This window comes from Phyllobates terribilis, unplaced genomic scaffold (assembly GCF_046119375.1).
Source record: "Phyllobates terribilis strain yellow unplaced genomic scaffold, ASM4611937v1 Scaffold_3__8_contigs__length_932513732, whole genome shotgun sequence".
Classification (NCBI taxonomy): domain Eukaryota; kingdom Metazoa; phylum Chordata; class Amphibia; order Anura; family Dendrobatidae; genus Phyllobates; species Phyllobates terribilis.
Window position 1 is genome coordinate 315,968,830 of NW_027362763.1, and position 13,456 is coordinate 315,982,285.

At 44.8% G+C, this 13,456-nt stretch overlaps 1 protein-coding gene across 22 annotated transcripts in view; it reads right to left on the bottom strand.

Annotated features, from left to right (window-relative positions):
- Nucleotides 1-13,456, bottom strand: part of DLG1 (discs large MAGUK scaffold protein 1) — a 279,892-nt gene that overhangs the window by 6,550 nt on the left and 259,886 nt on the right. For all 22 annotated transcript variants that reach the window (XM_073675022.1, XM_073675021.1, XM_073675018.1 and 19 more), the window contains 2 exons: nt 216-388; nt 16-125 (listed from right to left, as the gene is read on the bottom strand). In XM_073675022.1, coding sequence (XP_073531123.1) covers nt 16-125; nt 216-388 — 283 coding nt within the window. The remainder of the gene's footprint in view (nt 1-15; nt 126-215; nt 389-13,456) is intronic.

The following is a 13,456-nucleotide window of genomic DNA, read 5'->3' on the forward strand; positions in this document are numbered from 1 at the left end:
GAATGTGATACTTACATAATATTTTCCACAGACTTAGGTTTGATGAAGATGGAGATTGGGTAGAGTTGGGCTATCTGTAATCGTTTAATGGCATTGCCTGAAACATCAAGGATGCAGTGCTTGCCCTGAAATATAGAGCCACAGATTGAAGTTTGGTAAGGTGTTTAGTACTAGAAAACAGCGCATTCATATAATGCAGGGAGGCCAGATCTTACCCTTTCTGCAACCTCCCGCACAGACTGAACACTGGTGCCATAGAGGTGGTTATTGTATTGCCCAGCCTCAATAAATTTGTGATCCTGAATGTCCTTTTCCATCTGCTCCCGGGAAGTGACAAAGTGATAATCTCTCCTGTCTACTTCATAATCCCTTTTTGGACGAGTAGTGTCTGAAAAAAAGAAATTATTTAAAGAAGCACACCCACTAACTTTTTTTTTTCATTATTTGTGTACATGCATGTAATGTAGTGAGTGTATTAACCCCATCACAATTTTTGACTTACCCATACCTCATGGTCGGGTGGGGGTTCCTGACCTTTGACGTATGGGTAAGTCATAGCGATCGTGCAGGGGTACAGGAGCTGTGCCCGCATGATCGCTGCCGGGAGCTCGGATTCAGTGATAGCCGAGCCCTGGCTGTCAACCTCCTAAATGCCGCAATCAATAGCATTGGCAGCATTTAGGAGGCTGAGAGAGGGAGAGTGCCCCTTCTCCCACATGATCGGCACCTCCGCGAATCGCGGGCTCCTGGTCGTTGCCATGGCAACTTGAAGTAACATGACGACCTCTGGGTCAGCCAGCTAGGGCGTGCCTGTTAGACCATGCTGATAGCATGGTCTAAAATGCGTTCTGCCAGTGTCTCACTTGACAGGTATAATATAATGCATTGCAGTGCTGGTGCATTGCAATGCATTATACCAGCGATAAGAGTAATAAAAGTTAAAGTCTCAAAGGGACTAAGTAAAAAACAAAAAAATTGTAAAAATATTTAAAAAAGAATAAATCACAAAATAAAGAAAAAAAAAATATATATATTATACCAATAGATATTAAAAAAAAAAAAAAAAAAGTACACATTTGGTATTGCTATGTCCATAACAACCTATAAAAACACCACACTATTTAACCCCTTCATTGAACACTGAAAAAACAAAATGGCAAAACACTTTGCTTTTTTTATCCAACTGCCGAAAAGAAAAGTGGAATAAAATTTGATTTAAAAAGATGAATGTAAATAAGAAATGGTATAGCTGAAAACGTCATCTTGTCCCACAAAGAACAGACAGACATACAGCTCCATCAGTGGAAACATAAAAAAAACTAGAGCAATGCAAAAACAATTATACTTTCTATAAAATGGTTTTTATTGTGCAAAACATAAAACATGGTATAAATGTGGTATTGCTGTAATCGTACTGACCCAAAGAATAAATCAGTCTTACCACTTATACTACCATAAAAAAATAAAATAAATAAATAATTACTAAACTGCTGTTTTCTGTTCATTCTGCCTCCCAAAAATCAGAACAGAAAGTGATCAAAAAATGGTACATGCACGAAAATGGTATCAATAAAAATGTCAACTTCTGCAAAACACTAGCCCTCACATGACTGTCGGCAAAAACACAGAAATTTATAGCTCAATAAATAAATGAAAAAAACCTTTATTAGACAAATGGTTGGTACTTTGGTCTCACTGAAAAGACGGGTGCACATACTGCAAAAAAAGGTTTATACAAACAGCAACAAAAGATAAAATTACACGTCTAAAAGGGATGTATGGCCAGACAAAAACAAAATGCACAGGTATATTGAATACTCAATATTTATATCTGACATATGGTGATATTATAATAGCTTTCCTTCTGGAGCTCATTTTGACTTCTAGAAATGACATTCTCTTATTGACATCCCGTGTTTAGTTTGTGACATACAACATTGCTATTCTTGCATTAAGGTCCTCTATTTAGTATAAATATACTGAGACTTATGTATATACATACGTTGTGAACACTTCTCAGTTGTTTTCGCACTATAAACATCATTTACAGATATTGGAACATACATATTTGGTTAATGCATTCAGTATTGGCATTATAACACTATATTGAGTTGTATGAATATATTGACCATGTCGATGCAATTTTGTGTATTATAATCCTTTATATAATGCTGGACGAGTCCTTCTGTTCGAAGCAGAGATAGGTTGCGCCTGCGTATACCGCACTACGCCGTCATTTTAGTGAAGACACTGTGTGTGAATTCGCAGAAACCGTGTCAACAAAACGGCGCCGGAAATCGCAGTATGCACACGCGTGGACTCCAGCACCATTTTATTGAAAAATTCTACCAGAACGTCAACATAGCAATGCGCATGCGCCGGCCATTGCCATTATCCCCATGCCCGGTGTGTTTGCACTGCCATGTTGACGTTGTAGTACATTGCTTCCATAAAATGGCTGAAGTCAACTCATGAGCATATTGCGACCTAGGACGCCATTTTAAGACACTGTATGCGCACACACTGACTCCAGCGCCATTAATTAAATGAAAAATGTACCAATAAAAATGCTCACCACCCAGGTTATATAGCGGGTTCAATAGCTAGTAATCTTTTATGAAGAGAGATGCATATTTTGAGCACATGTATCTACTTATGTATACCTGTGCATTTTGCTTTTATCTGGTCATACAACCCTTGTTAGCCGTGTGATATTATCTTTTAGGCTATGTTCACACGTTGCGTTTTTTTTCTGCAGGCAAAACATGCTCTCTTGGCAATTAAGAAGCAGCTTAAAAGAGGCAGGTTTTGCTGCGTATTTGCTACGTTTTTATTGTCTCTTGTGCATGCTGATAAAGTTTAGTCACAAACAAAAAAATGTTATGCAACTTCCTGAGGTTTTTGCACTTTCCCATTGCTTTCTATGGCTGAAAAAAACACTGCAAAAACATGCTGAAATAAGCGACATGCTGCAGTGTGCAAAAACGCAACAGTTTTCCAAATCAGTCAGTCAGGAAAAAAAACAGTGCGTGCATGAGATTTCTGAAATCTCATAGCTTTTGCAGGTACTGTAAAACACAGCTTAAAATTTGCATAAAAAAAGCCGCAAAAACACAATGTGTGAACAGTCTTATTGTTTGTATAAACATTTTTTGTGCAGTGTGTGCACCCATCTTATCAGCGCCACCATATTACCAACCATCTAATAAAAGGTTTTTCCATTTATTGATTACGTATTTATTTACGACCATATAGTTCGGAATTCCTTCTAATTGGTTTTTGTGTTTTTTCAGGAATGGTCTCTGCAACAATGTGTGCCTGGCAGATACATGTATAATTTATGACAATTTTTGTCTCTGACTTACATACTCTGATCTTTACATACACTGTGTCCAGAATTATTAGGCAAGTTGTATTTTAGAGGATTATTTTTATTATTGATCAACATCTATGTTCTCAATCAACCCAAAAGACTCATAAATATCCAAGCTTAATATTTTTGGAAGTTGGAGTGGTTTTTTTTTTTAGATTTGGCTATTTTAGGAGGATATCTGTTTGTGCAGGTAACTATTACTGTGCCGAATTATTAGGCAACTTAATAAAAACCAAATATAATTCCATCTCACGTGTTTATTTTCACCAGGTGAACCAATATCAGTGCACAAACTTTAGAGATAAACATTTCTGACATGCAAAAACAAAAACCAAAAAAATTAGTGATCAATATAGCCACCTTTCTTTATAATGACACTCAACAGCCTTCCATCCATAGATTCTGTCAGTTGCTTGATCTGTTTTCGATCAACATTGCGTGCAGCAGCCACCACAGCCTCCCAGACACTGTTCCGAGAGGTGTACTGTTTTCCTTCCCTGTAGATCTCACATTTTATGATGGACCACAGGTTCTCTATGGGGTTCAGATCAGGTGAACAAGGGGGCATGTCATTATTTTTTCTTCTTTTAGACCTTTACTGGCCAGCCACGCTGTGGAGTAGTTGGATGCATGTGATGGAGCATTGTCCTGCATGAAAATCATGTTTTTCTTGAACGATACCGACTTCTTCCTGTACCACTGCTTGAAGAAGTTGTCTTCCAGAAACTGGCAGTAGGTCTGGGAGTTGAGCTTCACTCCATCCTCAACCCGAAAAGGTCCCACAAGTTCATCTTTGATGATACCAGCCCATACCAGTACCCCACCTCCACCTTGCTGGCGTCTGAGTCGGAGTGGAGCTCTTTGCCCTTTACTGATCCAGCCTCTGGCCCATCCATCTGGCTCATCAAGAGTCACTCTCATTTCATCAGTCCATAAAACCTTTGAAAAATCAGTCTTAAGATATTTCTTGGCCCATTCTTGACGTTTTATCTTATGTTTCTTGCTTAAAGGTGGTCGTTTTTCAGCCTTCCTTACCTTGGCCATGTCCCTGAGTATCGCACACCTTGTGCTTTTTGATACTTCAGTAACGTTGCAGCTCAGAAATATGGCAAAACTAGTGGCGAATGGCATATTGGCAGCTTCACGCTTGATTTTCCTCAATTTGTGGGCAGTTATTTTGCGCCTTTTTTGGCCAACACGATTCTTGCGACCCTGTTGGCGATTTGTCATGAAACGTTTGATTGTTAGGTGATCACGCTTCAAAAGTTTGGAAATTTCAAGACAGCTGCATCCCTCTATAAGACATCTCAGAATTTTGGACTTTTCAGAGCCCATCAAATCTCACTTCTGACCCATTTTGCCAAAGGGAAGGAAGTTGCCTAATAATTAAGCACACCTTATATAGGGTGTTGATGTCATTAGTCAACACCCCTCCTCATTACAGAGATGCACATCACCAGATTTACTTAATTGGTAGTTGGCTCTCAAGCCTATGCAGCTTGGAGTAGGACAACATGTATAAAAAGTATCACGTGATCAAAATACTCATTTGCCTAATAATTCGGCACACAGTGTAAACTATCTGCACAGTTCAGGTTTGCTGTGTCTTTTTAGGCATGCATAAAAGTCGGCCACAAATTTGTGCACCTCTGAAAAGCCAGACACCAACAGAGGCCAAACGGAGTCCAGAGTAACTCCACCTGCCTCATTAGTGAATGGATGAGTCTAAGGTTTCATCTGAATCACGGGTTTCAGATACTTGGATTGAAGAGTAGCACGCAGGATAAATGTAATCCAAAATGTTCTCTACCCCAAAATACCACCAATAAAAACTTCTACTCAACCCACAAAAACCAAGTCCCCACTCGGGTCTGTCACATGTTAACAGAAATATAGGGGGTGGGCAAGTTTCTGGTAGCATAAAGGCTCTGGAAAAATGACATGGATCCCACCAAATGAAATCTAGCAAAATCTGCATTCCTAAATCCAATTGCCCCCCTCGATTCTGAGTTCCACAATGTGCTTAAACCACAGTTAACAACCACATGTTTGACATTAAAGTAGTGAGGAGAGCCCACTTAATTTATGGGTGCGTGGCTCCAATTTATTGGGCACTACAACGTACTGGGCACTACAATTGCATATTTGCAATTTTCACTCTGCAATTTCCACTCCGTGCTTGTTTCTGGAAAACGCCCATAGCGTAAAAATTGGCACTACATCCAAAGATGAATTCCTAAAGGGGTGTAAATTCCAACAAGTGGTCACTTGAGGGGGGTTTCCACTGTTTAGGCACATCAGGGGCTCTGTATACAGAGTTCACCAATTTTTCTAGAAAAATCTGTGCTGCAAAAGTCAAATAACGGCTCCTTCCCTCCAGAGTCCTGCCATGTGGAGTATTGTACAGCCTTATATAGGGTACTGCCACGTTCAGAAGAAATTGTATAACAAATTATGGCACCTTTAATTTACCCATTTCCCCTAGTGAAAATAAAAAATCTGGGGCCAAAACAGTATTTTAATGCTGAAAATATAGTTATTCATTATTCTTCACCGTAGAATGGTATAAAATTCTGTGATACACCTGTGGCATCAATATCCTCACTGTATCACTAGATGTATTCACCGAGGGGTGCAGTTTGTAAAATGGTGTCACTTATAGAGGGGTTTACTGTTCTGGCACCTCAGGAACTCTGCCAATGTGACATGACGCTCGCAAACCATTCCAGCAAAATCTGCATTTCAATGTGGCGCTCCTTCCCTTCCAAGCTTTGCACTATGCCTGAAAAGCAGCTTACAACCAAGTATAGGATATTGGCAAACTTGGGAGAAATTGCGTAACACATTAGGTGGTCCATTTCCTCCTAATAGACCTTTTGAAAATTAAAAACTTGGGCTAAAACATTCTAGTGGAAAAAAATTAAATTTTTTATTTCCGCAGCCCGTTACACAATTCTGTGAATCATCTTTGGGTTTAAAATAGTCACTACATCCCTGGACAAACTCCTCAAGAGGTGTACTTTCCAAAACGGGATCACATGTTGGTGGTTTTTGCTGTTTTGGCACAACAGCGGCTCTTCAAACGCAACATGGCATCCACCATCTATTCCAGTCAATTTTGCGCTCCAAAACGCAAATAGCGCTCCTCTGCTCAAGAGCACTGTCGTGCGCCCAAACAGTAGTTTTCCACAACATATGGGGTATTGGCATACACAGGGGAAATTGCACAACAAAATATACAGTTAATTTTTTTCTGTTACGCTTCTGAAAATTTACAATTTGGGGCTAAACCAATATTTTTGTGGGAATTTTTTTTGCATTTTAGTGGCTCAACGTAATGAAATTCTGCGAATAACCTGTGGGTTCAAGGTGCTCACCACACCTCTAGATAAATTCCTTAAAGGGTGTAGTTTCCAAAATGAGGTCATTTGTTGGGGGTTTCCACTGTTTAGGTACATCAAGGGCTCTGCAAATGCAACATGGTGTCCGCTACCTATTGCAGCCAATTTTTCGCTCCAAAAGTCAAATGGTGCTTCTTCCCTTCCGAGCCCTGCTGTGCGCCCAAAGACTAATTTTCCACCACATATGGGGTATTGGCGTACTCAGGAAATATTGCACAACAAATTGTAACGTCCATTTTCTCCTGTTACTGTTGTGAAAATGCAAAATTTGGGGCTAAAGCAACATTTTTATAGGAAAAAGTTAAATTTTCATCTTTCCTTCCACATTGCTTTAATTCTTGTGAAGCGCCTGAAAAGTTAATACATTTCTTGAATGTGGTTTTGAGCACCTTGAGGGGTGCAGTTTTTAAAATTATGTCACTTTTGGGTTATCTGTCATATAGGCCCCAAAAATCACTTCAAATGTGATGCGGTCCCTAAAAAAAATGGTTATGTAAATTTTGTTGGAAAAATGAGAAATTGCTGCTGAACTAAGATTTAACCCTTCTAACTTGCTAACAAAAAAATAATGTTTCAAAAGTAATGGTGATGTAACAGACATGTTGTAAATGTTATTTATTAAGTATTTTGTGTGGTATAACTATCTGGTTTAAGGGCATAAAAATTAAATAGTTTGAAAACTGCAAAATCTTTGCCAAAATTCAGATATTTTCACAACTAAACAAAAAATAATGACCTTAATTTACCTCTAACAAAGTACAATGTGTCACAAAAAGCAATCTCACAATCAGTGGGATAAGTTGAAACGTTCCAGAGTTATTACCTCAAAGTGACACTGGTCAGAATTGTAAAATTTGGCCTGGTCAGGAAGGTGAAAACAGGCTTGGTGGTGAAAGGGTTAATACATTCACCTACCGCTGCTCTTCTCTGCTTCTGAGTAACGACGCAACAATTGCGACTAGCGAGTTCATTCTAGGCCCTATGCATGACCCAGAGGTTGCCATTACAATAAAAGCCTATGGAGCCTTGTTCTGATGCTCCATAGGTTTTCATGGTAAAATGGACTTCCAGGTCACGCAGAATGCAGCCTGACCCGGAGGAGTCTGCAGAGCAGTGACGTCACAAGAGAAGCACGGTGCTGGACACCAGTGCTAGGTGAGTATATTAAAGAGGTTGTCTACTACTTTTACATAAATCAATAGGAGGCTAATATGTAGTACCCTGCAACGGCCACTACAAGTAGAGAGAGCAGCTCTGCAAGTTACTAACTTCTGGCCCACGGCCGTCACCACCAATAACAGCTGATCGGCGGAGGTGCCGGGCGTCGGACATTGATGACTTATCCTAAGGATAGGCCATCAAAGTAAAAGTAGTGGACAAGCTCTTTAACACACATTTAATGAAAAAAAAAAGTTAGTGGGAGTGCTTTATTAATTTATATGAAATACTACTAAGCATGTGAAATGCCAACTGAAAAAAACAAACAAAAAAATAACGAGAAAGGAAATGCACAAGTATAGGTACAAATGTGAGGCATAAATACTTTTCATCTCTGAAAGGGATCAATACTCAAAGAAGTTCTATGTACACAGCGATAAAGCATGAATCAAAATAATCGCTCAGTGCATACATATAAAGCGAATAAAAAATATTAAGCACTCTGCATGGTTTACATTATGCTTGAATGGGTTGTCTGGTATAATTTTTTTCCTTATTCCATTGGCTTCTTGTACAAAATAATAAATACAGCATACGCCTCTTCATGAATCAGGAGCGTCTAGCGAGTGTCTCCATGCGCTACGCCAGAAATCTTACTTCATTCCGGGACTTGAGTGAAATTTCGGGAGCACAGAACACCACAGCTTGTCATGAATTAGATGAGCTATGGTGCCATTGACGCGCCCCTGGGCCTGTGTCGCGCTGCGTTGCGCACGCGGGAGCTTACCCGGAGCCGGATCTGTTTAGGGTTGTAGTCTCGTGGCGGTGACCCGGTCCGTGCCCAGGGAGTCAAACTGGACGGCAGTCTGTTAGCGGTAGAAAATGGTTGATGACTACGCCACCCGTTGAATGCAGCCAGGGGGCTGCTGCTGCAGGGCAGACCGCTGAGGCCGGTGGAAGGATGGTGCAGCGTGATAGTATAACCCCCAACGGGAGGGGTATGGCCTCAGGGCAGCCGACGTGGATGATGGGGGTAGCAGGAACCACTCAGAGACGGTATGGTAGCGTTCAGGGTCTTTACTGGTAACAACGATAGACCCTCCCGGAGTACTTGCTAGCGAACGGGGCCTGGTCAGTCCTTGAGCAGATGGGATCTCCCCTGGCCAGGCGTAGTTGTAGGCCTCCCAAGCTGACTGTACTCTTCTGGCTACCTTGCTAGAAGCTGATGTAAGTAGCCCACGTCCCTGAGTGTACCGTGTGGTGCTCACCCGTATGGCCGGTGACTCGGGGCCTTCTAATGGCTTCCGCTCCACGATGGCGGTGCTGGTCCCACGCGTGTGACCGGGCCTTCGGGCTTCTGGGCCAGGGGACCTGAAATCCCCTGCCTGACGGATTCTGCTGCTGGGTAGAAGTTAGTCCCCACAGCCTCGGACTCCGGGTCCGGTAAAGAATCTTCTTAGTCAGGGCGAGCTCTTTAGCTGCCAGCCCCTGACTCCTTGTGACTCTGCTGCTTCCTATGCTGCTCTTGTCTCTACTCTTCCTGGACTCCCTAACCCTGCCTCAGCCCCGGGTTTATACAGGGGAAGTTCTTCCCCTCCCAAGGCTGGGCAGGAGGTGTGGCATGCACAGGATCCCTGACCAAAGGACCTCCCACCTGCTCTCAGACGTAATATCTCTATCACTGTGACAACCAGACCCCTGGGGTGTCACACTCCCCCCTAGTGAAATTTAGTACTCCGGGACTAAACACTTTTTAGAAAAATATAACAAGGTATATCAAAGAACAATAAAATACAATAAGGAAACACAATAAGATGGTCACGGATGTCCGCAACCGGGTGCAGTCTTTGAAGAAAAGCAAAGGTGTCCATTTCACCAACACAGGGAGACGTAACCAGGTAGGGGTCTGTCCTACCCCAAGTCCTTAACAGTCTCTAGTCCATCCTGGGTTACGCTCCAACTATATACAAAGGATTCCCGGTAAATCCACCGAAGACTCCTAAAAACAACTAGAAACACAAAATTACACACAAGCAACAATAAACAGGTAAACATTGTAAAACAACTTAAACATTTAGATCCTCCAACGTGCGGGTAACTGGCCTCTAGTGGCCCTAGTGGACCTACGGAGCTGACTGTCTGGCCCTGAACTACAGGGTGTAGGAGCTGTCAAGGGTAAACTGGGCAGCTGTCTACCGGCTCTTTGTCTCACTAGGGGTACGGCAGGCTCACTATAAGCAGAGGGTGGATTCTCCTGTTCCGCTTGGGTGGAGTCTTCTGCCTCCTGGACCGGCTGCTCTTCCAGCTCTACCCGTTGCTCCGTAGGTTCTTGGGATGATGGTTGGAGGAAGGTGAGTACGGGTACCACAACTGCACCATTGACTTGAGTCCAAGACCGAGGGAAGTCCCCGAGCACGGTACTAACCATATCTTCCCTTTCTTCCACGGGTCGATGGTCTTCCTGTTCCTCCTCAGGGTTCCTCAGTTGTTCGGGGCACTTCTTCAGGTGGTCCCGGGATACAATGGCTGTGGTTTCCCCTCCGTCTTTACTGATGGTACAGACCTTCGGGTTCTCGTGGCTTGAGGGCAGTACGGTGTACGGGTCCTTCTCCCACTGGTCGTCCAACTTGTGGAGCAGTCTCTTCCTCTTCAAGACCTGCTCTCCGGGTACCAGGGGAACAGCGGGAGCATACTGGTTGTAAGTCTTCTCTTGTCTTTCCCTAGCCTGACAGAGACTTCGCTCCACGCTCTCCTGTACTTTCCGGTACTGCTGCTGCCTCTCTGTGTCCCAGTCTGTTTCTGGTGAAGTGTCCTCGGGCGTCAGGACTCCCATTTCCAGGTCAACAGGTAACTTACCAGGTCTTGCCCTCATTAGGTAAGCCGGGGTACAGTTGGTGGAACCTACCGGGATGTGGTTGTATAGGTCCACCAGATCGGGCAACTTCTCAGGCCACAGACTGCGTTCTTCCAGGGGCAACGTTTTTAGAAGATCCATTACCACCTGGTTCATTTTCTCACAAAGTCCATTAGTTTGCGGATGGTAGGGTGTCGTCCTTATCTTCCGGCAGCCATACAGATTGCAGAATTCCTGGAAGACCTCCGCTTCAAAGGCAGGTCCCTGGTCCGTCAGCACTTGGTCCGGGTACCCGTGTGGACGGCAAAAGTGCTGCTGGAAGGCTCTAGCTGCTGTTCGAGCCGTTAAGTCCTTGACGGGGACGACAACCAGAAACCGGGAGTAATGATCCACGATGGTTAACGCGTAGACGTAGCCACTTCTGCTGGGGGTCAGTTTTACATGATCCAAGGCTACCAGTTCCAACGGTTGCCGGGTGACGATGGACTGCAGGGGAGTCTTCTGGCTGGCCCGGTCCTTCCTTCTCAGATTGCACGGGCCACAGTCTCTGCACCACTTCTCGATGGTTCCCCTCATGCCTACCCAGTGGAACCGCTCGCGCAGCAGGAACTCCAGCTTTTTCCACCCGAAGTGTCCAGCTCCGTCGTGGTATGCCTCCATCACCATGGCTGCGTCTCTTCGTGGCACCACTACTTGCCAGAGTAGTTCATGCGTCCTGGAGTTAACCATTCTGCGGCACAACTTCCCCTTGTAAAGGAACAGTCGACTCTTCTCTGCCCATAGTTGTTTGGCTTCCTCTGGAGCGTCTGATTCCAGGCTAGCCTCCGGGCGAGTCAGCATCTCCTTCACCAGTCGGACGGCAGGGTCGCTGTCTTGCGTTTCCGCCCAGTTGTAGTGAGGTAAGGGGTTCAACGTAGCAGCCTGCTTACTCCTTACCCGGTGGGAATACTGGATAGTCCCATGACGGTGGAACGCAGGGAGTTCAACTTCTTCCAGTCCCTCCGGATCTTCTCCTCCGTCCGGCAGGTTGGGCATCCTGGACAGGGCGTCCGCGTTGGTATTGGAGCGCCCTGCCCGGTATTTAATTGTGAACTCGTAGTTGGACAGACGGGCCATCCACCTCTGCTCCAGGGCACCGAGTCTTGCCGTGTCCAGGTGTGTCAACGGGTTGTTATCCGTGTATACGGTGAACCGGGAAGAAGCGAGGTAATGCCTAAAGCGCTCGGTGACTGCCCATACCACGGCCAGGAACTCTAGCTTAAATGAGCTGTAATTTTCGGGGTTCCTTTCGGTGGGTCGCAGTTTTCGGCTGGCATAGGAGATTACTCGTTCTCTCCCCTGCTGAATCTGGGACAGTACGGCTCCTAGCCCGATGTTACTGGCGTCGGTGTAGAGGATGAAGGGCTGGCTATAGTCCGGGTACGCCAAGATTTCATCCCCCGTGAGGGCCATCTTCAGCTGGCGGAAGGACTCTTCTTCTAGCTTTTCCCATTTGAAGGGCGGCTTCTGGTTCTTGGCCTTCCGGGACTGGCCTATCAGGAGGTCCTGCATAGGTGCTGCCTTTTTGGTGAAACCGGGAATAAACCTTCGGTAGTAGCCTACCAACCCTAGGAACTGCCGCACTTCTTTTACGCTGGAGGGGCTTGGCCATCCCTTAATTGCGGTGATCTTATCGGGGTCGGGAGCCACTCCGTCAGCGCTCACCACGTGTCCCAGGTATTGCACCTTTGGTTTCAGGAGGTGACACTTGGAGGGTTTCACCTTTAGGCCGTAACTCGCCAGAGCTTCGAACACCTCCGCCAGGTGTTTCAGGTGGTCCTCATAAGTTTTGGAGTATACGATGACATCGTCCAGGTACAACAGGACCGTCTCGAAGTTTCTGTGGCCCAGACAGCACTCCATTAATCGTTGGAAGGTTCCTGGGGCGTTGCAGAGTCCGAACGGCATGCAGGTGAACTCGCTAAGTCCCATCGGGGTGGTGAATGCGGTCTTCTCCCGGTCCGCCTCTGCTACAGGAACCTGCCAGTACCCGCTAGTGAGATCCAAGGTACAGAAGAAGTTAGCAGATCTTAAAGCAGCCAATGACTCCTCTATCCTTGGTAAGGGGTACGCATCCTTGTGTGTGATACGGTTGATTTTCCGGTAATCTACACACATCCTCATGGTGTTGTCTTTCTTTTTGACTAAAACTAGTGGGGCTGCCCAGGGGCTACAGCTATCCCGGATTACCCCAGCCTCCTTCATGTCTCTAAGCATCCCCTTGGCGTGTTGGTAATGTGCAGGGGGTACGGGTCGATACCTCTCTTTTATGGGAGGATGATCTCCCGTGGGGATGCGGTGTTCTACCCCCTTGACTCGCCCGAAGTCTAACGGGTGTTTACTAAACACTCTCTCATACTCTTGAACCACCCGATAGACTCCTTGTTTCTGGTGTGAGGGAGTGGAGTCAGTACCCAGATGTAGTTGCTGACACCAGTCCTCCATGTCTTTCTTAGAGCCGTTACCTTCCTCCGGGTGAGATGGAGGCAAGGGTTCCACAGATTGTATAGAATTTTGATTAGTGGTATATAATTTGGCTAGCGTGGCATACCGGGGCAGGTACACTTCCCTCTCCCCGATATTTATTATGCGAACGGGCACCCTCCCATGGCGTACATTGACCACCCCCCG